Consider the following 13,455-nt stretch of genomic DNA (forward strand, 5'->3'; position numbering starts at 1 on the left):
GTTCTTTGAGGAAATCTGGATAGGTCGGTAAAGGACCATATTTTATGTTGTTTAGTCTTAAACCTAGTTCTTTGGGTTCCATACTTATGGCAGGTGTTAAAACATGTTCTAAATCTTATTGGAATGGACAGTGTGGTCATTTGCCATTTGAGCTTATGTTGATTGTCAAATATTTCCCAAAGCTGCTGGCTAATTTAGTTTTACCTATTAGTATCCTATTGATAAGTTTATGATCCTGACTTCTAACAAGTTGTGGTGGGTTGGTATGTCTTGCGACCTTATTTAGTATGGAGTATAGCTTGAGTCTCTTTTTGCTGCTATCCCATTGTTGTTGCCACTTACTGTCGATTTTAATTCTGATGATGCTATACGATTCTTGGACGCTGTAGTATAATGCTATGGAGTCGGGTTCATGGAGATATTGTTTAGCTACTTGGTCTGCTTTATCGTTACCTGCTAGTCCCCGATATGGGAGGGCAACCACATGAACTCTTTTATATGTTTGTTATTTAGCAGTTGTTTAATTAAGTGGTTGGTTTCCTTCAGGAAGTTGCTTCTTGTGATAGAGTGGTTTGATTTAATCGAGTTGATGATGCTAAGGGAGTCGCTAATGATATCTGCTTGTCTAGTGTTTGTTAGTTGGATACATTTTAGAGCTTCAATAATGGCCCAGAATTCGGCTGTGTAAATGGAGCAGGTGTCGGGTAATCTAGCTCCGAATTCTGTGTTGGTTTCAGGGATTACTATTGCCGCAGCAGTTTTGTATGGTTTAGTAATTTTTGAGCCATCGATGAATATCTTGGTGTACCCTATGTATTTTTCTTCAAGCTCGGCTAATATTTTTGTCCTTATATCATGTACCTGGTCTTGTTTGTTGCCATAAGTAAGGGCTACAGTATTGTGTTACAATTAGGGTTACCTCCCATCCATGGTGTTGGGTCGGGGTAACTGCATTGTTCAGCTTGTAGAGTGGGTAGGATAAGATCTTTAGTTAGTTTATGATTTTTTTTGTGTGCATCGGGTGGTTGTGGTTTCAGTTTTTTTAATGATAGGGATATTACTTTGTTGGATAATTTTCCTGGTGGGGTCGCTTATTTTGTGGATTGAAACTCGTGCGGCATATCTTAATATGCTTTCGTTTCTTTTTAGTTGCAGTGGTAGTTCTCCTGCCAGTATTTTGGAGCTCTTCTAGGGAGGTTGAGTTTAGTGCTCCAGTGCAAATGATTAGTGCCATATGTTATACGGAATCTAGTTTATTAAGTTATGTCTGGTTAGCTTATGCATAGACTTGGCATCCGTAATCTATTTTTGCTCTTATAAGTGCCTTCTATAGTGTTAAAAGCGTTTGTTGGTTGGCCCCTCATGTAGTTCCCTTGAGGTTTCTTAATAGACTAAGATCAGCTGTACATTGTTGGATAAACTCTTTAACGTGGTGTTTCCATGTTAGGTTTTTGTCAAGGAACATTCCTAGGAATTTGGCTATTTTGACAAATTTTATTATTTTCCCCTGTATGTGCAGTTTAGGGTATTCTGTGGTATTTCTGTTGTGTGATGAGAACATGGCTTCTGTTTTAGTGTTGGATAGTTAAAAACCCCATTTATCTGCCCACCGACCAATTAGGTTAAGACTATCTTGTATTTGCCCTATGACTGTTTTGCTGTTTGGATTGCTTGCTTTCTTAATCCCACTATCGTCAGCAAATTGGGATAGATCTACCTTATTTTTGTTAACTATAGTGTCAAGGTTGTTTACCATGATGTTGAATAAAGTGGGGCTAAGCACGCTACCTTGTGGGGTACCGTTTTAAAGGTATATCTGAGTATTGATCCTCTACTTTTGTCAGTATCTTCCGATCTGTTAGGAAGTCTGCTATCCAGTTATGTATGTGGCCAGTTATTTTGTAGAGAATAAGTTTCGCAATAAGACCTTTTGTTCAGACCTAATCAAATGCTTTTTTTAGATCGAGAAATACTGCGATTAGATGTCTATTGCATTTGCGTTCTGCATTAAATGCTAGCTTGATGCTTGCTTTGAGTGTGAACAATTGGTCCAGGGTGGATCTTTTGTTGCGAAAGCCGCTTTGTGTTTCTGCAATGTAGTTGTTGCTTTCTAGATGGCATTTTAGTCTGTCATTAATCATTGTTTCCATTATTTTGCATATGTTATCAGTTACAGATATGGGTCTATATGCACTGATGTCGTTTGGGTTTTTGCCAGGTTTGGGTATTGGAATGACGATAGCTTTTTTTCCAACTTTTGATTAGTTGGCCCTTCTGCCAGCTATTATTAAGTAAATCTAGTATGATTTCGGTTATGTTGTCTGGGATGTGTTTGTACATTTCATAGCCAAATTGGTCTTCTCCGGGTGAGGTTGCCTTTTTCTTAGCAAGTGCAGCTATCCATTCTACTATTGTGAAGTCCTCATTTAATTTAGATTGTTTGGATCCTAAGTCGGAGAAGAGGTTTGGATACTTTTGTTCTAAATTTTGGTGGTGCTCTTGGAATTTTTGGGTATGGTTGGAGTTGCTGCTCATGCTTGCAAAGTGTAATGCCAAAAAGTTTCCCTTTTCTTTGTTGGTTAGATTTCCAGTCAATTTGAGAGTTGGTTGCTTGCTTTTCCCCTTTATTGCTTTTATCTTGTCCCATACCGTATTGCATTGGTTTTGAAGTTTATGTTAGAGCAGAAGGCTTGCCAGGATTTTTCTTTTGCATTTTGGATTATTCTTTTCATTTCTTTTTCCCCATTTTTGTAAATCCTAAAGTCATTGGAGTTTCCTGTGTGTTTAAATCGATTAAGGGGCTTTTTTTTAAATATTTTTTTTGGCGCTACTTTACATTCTTCATTTCACCATGAGAAAGTGGGTCTAAGTTGTTGTCCTCCTGTTCTAAGCATACTTATTTTAGCTGCCTCAGTTAGGGCATTCATTACATTTAGATTGTATTGATCAATGTTATCATAACAAGGATCTGCTAGAGTTATTGTAGAGAGGGCGATGTTGAATTTATCCCATTCGGCTTTGTCACACCTCTACCTTGGTATGTTGTTAGTTGGGAGTGTTTGTGTCATTATATTGAGGGTGAGTAGGATAGGGAAGTGATCGCTTCCAAGGGTGCTGCTTTGATCAATTTCCCATTCTGAGATTTGGGCCAATTTAGGACTGACTATGGTGAGGTCGATTGCTGATAGTGCACCTTTGATGGGTCTAATCTTGTTCCTCCTCCATTGTTACGGTTAACTAGATTGGATTCGGTTGTCCATTGTTTAAGTAGTTTTCTCCTTAGGTTTTGCGTTATTCCTCCCCACCTTATGCTATGGGTGTTAAAATCCCCGCATATGATAAGATTTTCCTCTTTGTCAGTGGTCATTTTCGTAATTGCTATTGGATTATCTCCCCTTTGGTCATATACGTTTAGTAGTTTTATAGTATGCTGGCCAGTGTTAATCATGATGGTTTGAATTTCTGTTTGTTCAGGTGCGTCTTAGTTTTGATCTGGAGTAACTTCTGATGGGTTTGGAAGTGAGTCAATAATATAGGTTCCCCCCCCCCCCTTTTAATTTACCGTCTGTTCTATTTTTAGTATATACAGTTGAGTATCCTGGAATTTTAAGGGTGGTCTTAGAGGCCCGAGTTAGATGGGTTTCTTGTGAGCAGATAATGTCAGGTTTAGGTCTGTCGGATTTTTTTTTTTTTTTTTTTTTTTTTTTGATTAGCTCTGGCATATTCTTAATGATCCCGCGGCAGTTCCACTGCCACAATATCAAACATTTACGTTGATTGGAATACATATTGATTATTGATATTTACTATTGTTATGATTTGGGTATGGTTTACTATGATCTCGAGTTTTGATTGGGAAAGAATTTGTTTATTAATTTGGTTAGCACTTGATGAGTCATGTTGATTGGGACATGATCATTCTTTGTATTTTGTACAATGCTATTAGCAAATTCACTAGTAAATCGAAGGACAACATTTGTAGAGTACCTATTTGATTTGGTGGCTTGATTATTCCTTTCCTCTGGTGTGCTCGTGGATTTGGGTAATTGCTTAAGGACCCTTTATTTATACTACTATTTATATTACTGGAAAGTTCTAGAAGTTACTTCGAGTTTACTCAGCACTGAATTTATCTAGAATGTTCTCGAAAATAGGCAATTTTCAAAATATCACTGTCCTGGTCACCAAAGCAAAGTTTGTGGCTAAAAATAGCCATTTTCTGTCCTTTTGAGGCATAAGCAATTAGGAAATAACACTTACTACGCAGGAACCCCCCAAAAAACTATTACACGGTATTATAATAGTAGCAGCAACAACATCTACTACTACTATAAATAATTAAAATGGGTAGAAAAAAACCAGACACAAAATGTAATCTTTATCCCTATTATTAACACCTAACAAACTTAATAAATTTTCATGTCACATGCCTGCAGCAGACACGCCAATGTCACTGAAATTAGATTGGATATTTTTGACCAATCAAAGTGCAGTAAATGATACCGACGAATAACGCGGGGAAAATGTAAACAAGATGTTGGCAGAAAAAGCATTAGAGCTTATTCGAGAGCTTGAGAGATCGATTGATGGATCTTTGCCGCCGTACAATGTAAAATTATTTCATTTTTATTTTTGTTTGCTGCAATTGATAGATACATGCCTACAGTTGTCGAGTAATAGATACGTGCCAATGGTTGCCGACATAATTTTACAATGGGGGTGGGGGTGCGTTGGAGCTCGAATCGTTGTTGATTGATTGATTACTTAGATTTACGTCGCGTGCGCCCAAAAGGGTATGTGCAACGGTTTATTCCCGCAAAGTGGGATGCTAAATGTTCCTGGGGGAAGGAATTAATGCCACATCCCCCAGGCGTTTATGTGCCCAAGGAGCACTTCTAATTTAGACGTCATGTCGTAGACTATACTGTACAGTACAGTTTGTCTCTAACGACCTGAATGAAGGGCTTTCACGAGTGTGACATTGGCCCAACACACACTCATATTAACAAAGAGTTGATTTCAGTCGGTTATTGACTGTACTAGGTGTCGATCCAAGCAGTATGTAACGCCCGTTGTTGGAATCATTGTTCGCAATCACATTTATTTTGTGCATTTAATATATGTACTTTACATATTAATACGAATTAAAACGAATTATTAGCAATTATACGAGCAATTATTAGCAATTATACGAGCTACTGTTGACTGCGTCATATGTATTTATACAGGTCAGTAAATTCGAGAAAATTTCTGCATGGAACTGCAAACTTGAGACGTGCAACTTACAAGAAAGATTGATATAGAACAATTCCAGGACAGAAGCCCCCCCCCCCCCCCCCCCCCCGGAAAAAATAGCAAATCCTTTAATCTTTGATGTTTACAGTATTATGCTATTTAATTTTCACTTGTATCGAACTGTTGACGTATTTGATCCAGATTTTATTTATTTATTGTAACTATATTTACTATGATATACAGTGGTCTCCCTTGCACCCTTTAGTATTTTTTTTATGTGTAATGTAGTGTGTATCTTGTGTAGTAACTACGAAACAATTTGTTTAAAATATACATTTTTTTGATACTATATTTCATCAAAAGTTATGTAAGTCTCAACATTTTCATTACATGTGCTGTAATCAACATTCAGGTTCAATGCAGTATTTTGCACAGCTTTAGAACAGTAAGTTACCCATTTTTACATACATGTACAGTGATTTGAGATGAAATGAGTTTATTAATGTAAGCAATAAAAAAAACCCAGGATAATCAATATTTGTAAGCATTATTTATTTCTTTAATAAGTCTAGTACAGGTAAAATTGTTAGTTGCAATGCAACGTGCAATGGATTTAATATTTCATTCTTCCATCACATCTACAAGGAAAATTTTCTTTTGGTTCTTGTATAAAACATGTACTCCGACTGGAAAAAAAATAGGTGAAAAAGTGCATGTTATGCAAACTAAATATAATTAAAACAGCAATTAAAGTTGATGAGTTAATGTCCATATATGACCACAGTGACATTATAGATGATGTCACTCTGGATGTCATAAGATATGGGAATTGTGAAGGACAGTAATGAATTAGACTCACTAATTAAAAAGTAGGGCAAATTTTCATATCTTTTGACCATGTTTTCAATTAATGTTTTAGCATGGTTTCATTCCATTTGAGAATTAGACAGTTTCATTGGTTATGATAAATTTAAGCAATAAGAACTCTTGTACACAGTAAATCTGTGTAATCCTGCTTCCCAGGGTTGGATCTGAATGATGGTGCGTGCAAGGACCAACAATGATTGATTTTTGAACTCTCTTGTAAGAGTTATTTACATTTCAAACATGAGAAAATTTTCATGAAAATAAGAAATCAGGCCCTGCACTGAAAAGAAATATAAGTTACAATCATGCAACAGCATTTTCTGTATGGTAGCTGGTGCCAACTGTCTAGGCAAGTAAATTAAAGCCTTCTTCCTCTCATCAGCAGTTTAATTTGTGATCACTTACAACAGAAAATTGGAGTCATTCAGGCCAAATGTTAAATTTGGTGTTTGTAAAAAGGTTGGTGGTAACTATGTCTAATTTTATTTCTTTATCTACCAAATTTTTGTTGTTGATTTTTATGTTCCCTTGATTGTTATTGATCACATGTGTGAAAAGTGCCACATCACTTATATTTTTGTAGTTTACAGTACTTTGCTTTTATGCCTCCGATCTTTTCCAGCATTTGAAATTTTTGCCTGTGGCACACCTTTGGCATACAAAATTAAATGTGGAACTTAGATTTCATGGACTGTCTTTGCAATATTGCAGAGTATTGGGAAGTAAATGAGAGTTGTCATTTTACACATTTAACCTTAATTAAAACTTGTAATGGTCATCTCTTCTGTTTCTAGAATTGGAACTCGGTTCTCATTCATTTGGTTGTCACTCATCATTAAAATGTTGAAGTGTGCACTGCTGATTTTGGGAACCATTTTGTTTTTTGAATTAATATGGGACCTATTTTTGTTTATCAGCAAGTTTGTGTAAGTATTGAGAACATTTCTAGACTTGGAAGGATTCATGAGAAACCATGGGAACTTAGGTAAAACTTTTCTTATTATGAATCCATTTTCTTATTACAAGCTTCAGTTTGCTGACATTTAGTGTCATATAGCTTTATTACATAAAAATATACTGCTTGGTGTAGTTTTTGATTAACAGTTAAATGATCATTGCTGATAAGATAATCATAGAGAGCTGTTTATTTTTTATGTACATGACAGTTTTTGCAGAAATCTGATCCTGGAGTTCTGTTTTCAAAATCCTACTCTGATATATATTAAGTATGCATTCATGTTTTTGCAGTGTAAACCAATGTAAAATAGTGCTTTTGCTTTTTGTTACTATTTAAAACCACGATTATAACATCTTCTGAGTCTGCAACTTTCTTGTTTCATAAAATATTTTGGTGCATTAAGTAGTAATTGGGGACATTATTCAATATGTGCAACTGTGTGGATTATATAGCAGCTGGGTGGAAATTCTGTTTTTGATTTCTTTTGAATGGCTGAGCCAGGTTTGGTCAAACTTGGCGGGAACATTGGTTAGGACACTATGAAAATTTGCCTGGGTTAGGTCCTCTGACTGGTGTGCCCTCCGTATCAACTGGCCTGAGAATTTATTTTCAACTTCTACGATGGCTGAGCCAATCAAACATTGACTTGGTACTAAATGGCTAACTTAAAATTTGATTATGGCATTAAATCCTATGCTTATCTTACACAAGAATTTCTTTCTCTCTCTCTCTCTCTCTGCTTTGAATTTTTTTAATTTGTCAGATTTGCTATTATGTTCCAGGAGGACAGAGTAAGACAAGTTCTGGAGGAAATGAGAGTACTTTGTGAGCAGAACCAGAAGGACGTGTAAGTACTGGTTCGAGTCTGAGCTGATTGCATTTGGGTTCAGTATACGATGGACAATATAGTTGCAGGAACCTAAATATTGCTCACGTTTTTGCATCTTTGCAGTCCCAGGTATGGTCCTGAGATACCACCTGTAAGGGTGCAAAACAAAGGTTGATGCTTTTCTTCAAGTTTTAGAGTTTTTGCATGATACTACTACTGATACTGTTAAAAGTGTTTGATATACCTTTTGTAAGAAGTACTTGGGCAATTCCAATGATATCAAAAAAGGTTTAAAACATCACTTGAGTAATAGCTAATTACATTAATATTTGTATTAATGCAGGTAATTGTAATGTGTTTCAGATGACCTACCAACCTGGGGTATTTTATGGTTTAAAAAATGGGATCCATACCTGATCCCGCGTTATAAGTGGGTTTGCGAGTTGTCAGGGCATGAGTTATCGAGGGAGTGGTGTATATTGCATTCAAAATCCAGCAAATAAGAATGGCCATATATATATATATATATATATATATATATATATATATATATATATAAACTTGAGAAGGGATTCTTTTGGGGTCTATCTTTCACATCTCTGCTGGGTTTTTTTTGTTTTTGTTCAAAGTAATTTTGGTATGTGTCAAAAATTATGCATTCATTGCATACATGCCAACTATTATGATTTGACATAATCATTATGGTACTCTTTTTTTTTTGCTGAATTATGCTTCAGCTCACCTGTATATGAATTATGCTTTTCTGGTACATTAAAAACCAAAACATAATAATAAGCAATATAAAGTTGTTCGTCATTATATTATCATATTTTTAATTCCACTTATCATAAAAATTATTTGAGAATATTCTAAAAAGAAAGACTGCTGTGTAAGAATAGCATAATAGCTAATTTGTCCATCAATGATCTGCATGTACTTTCCTAATTTTCTATTTATAGCAACTGTATATGACCCATTTCCAAGAAAACAGATGGTTTTCTTTAAGTTGAAACTTTGCCTCGCACGTTCATTGTATTCATTGTCAACTTAGTGGATCAAAAGTGATGCCTGATAGGATGTTGTAGGCATACTTTCCCTTCTGCTAGGGTGGACTAGTCACTCCTGGATCCTGATGGGTTTGTTATCTTTGTAGAGGGAAATGATCTTGTTGACTCATTTATTCAACTGACCACCATATATTGTTGGTGAGAAGTGTATATACCCCTAGTTGCCACTACAGCTGCATTTATAGTCATGTGACAATTATTTATATTGTCCTGACCCACTATTGCAGCTGGTATACTTATTTTCTGACTGCAATGATGCAGCCAGGTTTCGATTGACATAACCAGTGTTTAAATCCGTGCCACCTCTAATTTCAGATTGGGCCCATCCTGTGTTCTAAGTAAGGTCACATGCCCATTGGGCTTGTTGAAAAAATCTAATTGGCCTAAGAAAACCGTGATCGCATTGATGCAGTGTATAAATGTATTTTAAAGATGTTGACATACCTGCCATAATACGACACAATCTAAATCAGGTCACCACTGTCCTACGTGAAATTGAGATCTGATTTTAATCAAATCGAAGCATGGCGTGTCATGCTAAAAATACGACCTTGTACACTCAAATCCACTGACATGGTTGTGTTTTGAGAAAACATTATTTTCAGTAATCTTCAAAAATAGAAAAATAAAAAACCATTACCTTCAGTATATATGCTCATTACATGTAAACAGTTGTGATTGAAGCTGATGTAAAACCATCCCTTTAGCAATTAAAATAGTGGCAATTAAAGGCAAAGAGGTCAGGTTTAAACCATAATTTCACAAATTACTTAATTGGCTAACAATAGCTAGTGAGATGTGTTTGAAGACTGCAGTGGGTGAACCCACTGCTAATTTGCATAGGTAAGGAAAGGAAGTGGAACAAGCCAATATAGGTAAATAAAAGATATGCTAGATGTGTGTACAAGAACAAAAGTTATTATATATGATTACCTTGAATGAGAATGTGTAAGCCAAATGTGTTATATTTTTGACAAGTTTGTGAAAAGTGGCAATCTTTCTTTGTAGTCGGATTATACTGCATATATAGAATGCAAAGCATGATCATTTCATTTGTCGGAATAGTGTTCAGATGTGGTTCATTTTTTAAGCCAATTTAGGAAGCAATTATCTATCATCAAAGCCCAACAAAAATAAATTCCAGAACTCCTGGTTGACTGAGTTTTACTTTGTGAAGCACACCCCCCAAAAAAAAAATAAAGATAAGGGTGGAGGTGACTTAATTCTTTGCACATACTGTAAACAACGCATGGACATACATAAACCTGGTTCTGACCAGAATTCACTAAAATAATCCAGCAGAGAAGTTTGAACACCAGGACCATCCAGTCCCATGTGAGTGTGGTGATGAAATATAATGACACTTGCATTACCTTCAGACCCCTTGAACCCTATTGAATTTATGTTCGAATTGTAGCTATTGCAATGTTGTCTGACAAAATTAAAATAGGGGAAATTTTGAGCATGTGGAAATTGGAGTGCGAGCTTGCGAAATTTCAGTCAGGGCTTGTGAGTTTTTTAAGTCTCCAGCCCTGTGCTTGTGTCTAAAAAAAAATTCTTTTAGCACTGCTTAACTGTCGCTGGAATTTAGCTAAAGTAGTGGTAAAAACCAAAAAAATCTGAAATATGTTTCTGTGTAAAAATGGGGATTTTTCAGAGGGACTAGAAGACTCTTGAAATTTCGCTTTCTAATAATTACAGGTGCTGTGTACTGTTTTGTAAAGAAACACACTTGATGCATGTATTGCTAAGTATTAAACTGTTGTGGCATTATGTAGGTTTGTTGTTAATGTGTCCGTCATGGTACTATATTGTTTATGAACACAAATCTTGGTTCAATTAAGTTTGTCTAAAGAATTAACAAATGGATGAATAATACCATAGTTTAACAGATCCCTGAATTGCATAAGGTCAGTGGTTATGGTTAATTTGACTTAAAGCAAAATGGGGTTTTATACATTAACTTTCGTACTAGTGGAAGACCTTGACCAGGCTTTGGATGGCTTGACCTTCCTGTAATAAAGAAACATAGATGTGGGGATATAAAGGTTAGAGGTCATGGTCATTGTAAGTTTAATAGGACTACATACCTCAACCAAAGGTGGTATGTCCATAGAGATCTTTGGTCAGTAATCTTGCCCTATTAATACAATGATTGTTAAACACAGAGTAGAAGCATAATTTACCCTTCATGACACTCTCATTTACAGAAGTGCCACAGTTGCAGGTGAGAGTGGTCTTTTCTCAGGTGTTCAAGTCCGACATGCTGCATTGGAAAGGAACAAAAGATGCCTTCTTGCTTATTTGTAAGTTTAACTGAATTTCATTAATTGGAATAAAATTTGACTTGCATTCATGATATTGAAAATGTAATCAAAAGTATCAAAGTAACAGAATTTTATCTAAATAAAGATTGTATTGGAGAAATATTATTGCGTTTGCGAATATAATTATTGAGCATGAAACAGATGTAGATGTTGTTTTCCCATGAAAAGCATAATGGTTGTACCCAAGTCCTGTGTGTCATCAGTGGGTACATGAATGGCTGCAGTATTGGGAAATGTGCTAAACAGCTCATCTCACTGTAAAGAAATCAGTCCAAACCAGACTTTGTTGTACATTGGATAATTATGTGAGTTTATTATGTTGAAGTATTGAGATGCTTGAAGGAGTTTATTAATGTGATATCACTTGGCATCAGTTCCTTGAAGGTACTCTCATTTTGTTATTTTTTTACAATAATTTTGAAGCTGAACTTTGTGTTGATTTTGATATAATTATTGTGATAGATCTGTGAGCTTGCTGTGTTTCAGTCTTTTAGCTCCGCAGGTCATAGATCAGAAGAGTATGTGCAGGTCTTTCACTTGTCATCTGTTCATCCAGCATCGATTCGCACAAGTTTGTTATTATTACTCCTGTACTCTACAGACTTTTAAAACACATCGTTTTCCTCAGACATCCAGTGTGGCAGTTATCTGGAAAATATTTACATTGCAATTACTGTATTTTCCCGCATATATCCCGCAGATGCAGATAATCCACACCCTCATATAGCCCGCGGGTTTTGGGGTTTTGTGTAAAAAATCGTTGGCATAACCCGCACCTTTGTATAACCCGCAACCATAGATTGATGAACTTTTTTCGTCAATGTTCACACGTGGATGACGAACGATACTACAACTACTACATTTTCACTCACCTGCCCAACATGCAAATTTGTATTTACGCTATCAAGTCAGTCGGCCCCAGTCCATATTCATCCCTCTGCATCACTTCAAGTTAGTCACCCTGCCTCCACTATATTCCGGCTGGCAGCCGGCAGATTTGAATTTTGAAGCCAGGTACTTGTGAGCCGGATATGCAATGGTGTGAGGTCCTGAGGCTGAATGCCACAATTGTCAATTTCAAATGTAGCTCGCATGACGTCAATTAACTACCGGTATTCAGGCTCGGTACACAGTGCTTGTGCGCGTAGGCTGTCTATAGGAGCTGTGCCTCAACTACAGGCTACATAAACACGGACATTTCTAAGTAATCTTGTATTCTTTTTAATTGTAGATTCGAGTTTAAATAATTTCTTTCTGTTTAATTTTAAAAATGCCGAAACAAAAGTCTTACACAGCCGACTTCAAGCTAACTGCCATTGCGTATGCTGAAGTGCATGGCAATAGAGCCACAGGCAGAAAATTTGATATTGATGAGAGTGTAATCCGAGGTTGGAGAAAAGAAAAAGGAACTTTGGAGAAGATGAATCCACGAAAACATGCTCGTCGCAGACCTAAAGCAAAATGGCCTCACCTTGAAGCTGACCTGAAGCAGTGGATCGTGGCCCAGCAGGAAAACAACCGACCAGTCTCGACAGTTGCCATCAAACTGAAGACCAAACTCATGGCGGCAGAGAAGCGCATCGATGATTTTAAAGGAGGAGTGTATTGGGTATATAAATTTATGACCAATTGTCAGTCAGAACACGAACGACCGTTGGCCAACGTCTGCCCGAGAATTGCCGTAGTAGCCATAATATCCATCCCTAGCAAAACAAAACTAGAACAATATATAAGTTATGTAGTTATGTTTTTCAAACAATATATTGAAATATTATTACGTGTAAAAAATTTGTGATATAGCCCGCACCCTTATATAACCCACACACCCCCCTGCGGGGTTTGTAAAATCTGGTATAACCCGCGGGATATATGCGGGAAAATACGGTACTCTATAATAGATAATAATGTCAACATGGGGTTTTCAATGAAAGAATTCTTATGATGTCTCGTTGGTCCTAAATGGAACTCTTGACAATTTGAAATCTGATATTGCAGCCATCTTTAAAAAAGTGTTACTAATCCTCCTGAATATATAGGTGTATCAACATGTGTTTTTCACTAAAATATTTCTCATGCACTCTGGTTGGTCCTGATTGAAAAAGGTGTTGATTTGACCTCCAGTATGGTCTCCATGATACCCATCTTGAAAATCATGGTACTGCAATTTCATCT

At 36.3% G+C, this 13,455-nt stretch overlaps 1 protein-coding gene across 2 annotated transcripts in view; it reads left to right on the forward strand.

Moving 5' to 3' along the window:
- The first annotated feature begins 603 nt into the window (after positions 1-603).
- Positions 604-13,455, forward strand: part of LOC149805440 (DNA replication complex GINS protein PSF1-like) — a 36,278-nt gene continuing 23,426 nt past the window's right edge. Inside the window, exons 1-3 of one of the 2 annotated variants that reach the window (XM_089950025.1) lie at positions 604-704; positions 7,843-7,907; positions 11,167-11,262. In XM_089950025.1, coding sequence (XP_089806151.1) covers positions 7,873-7,907; positions 11,167-11,262 — 131 coding nt within the window. In that variant the 5' untranslated portion in view covers positions 604-704; positions 7,843-7,872. Of the gene's footprint in view, positions 705-4,496; positions 4,610-7,842; positions 7,908-11,166; positions 11,263-13,455 lie in introns of those variants that run through there. The other variant, XM_089950024.1, reaches the window with a different exon arrangement.

This window comes from Sinohyriopsis cumingii, chromosome 2 (genome assembly GCF_028554795.1).
Source record: "Sinohyriopsis cumingii isolate HCF-2022 chromosome 2, ASM2855479v2, whole genome shotgun sequence".
Taxonomy (NCBI): Eukaryota; Metazoa; Mollusca; class Bivalvia; order Unionida; family Unionidae; genus Sinohyriopsis; species Sinohyriopsis cumingii.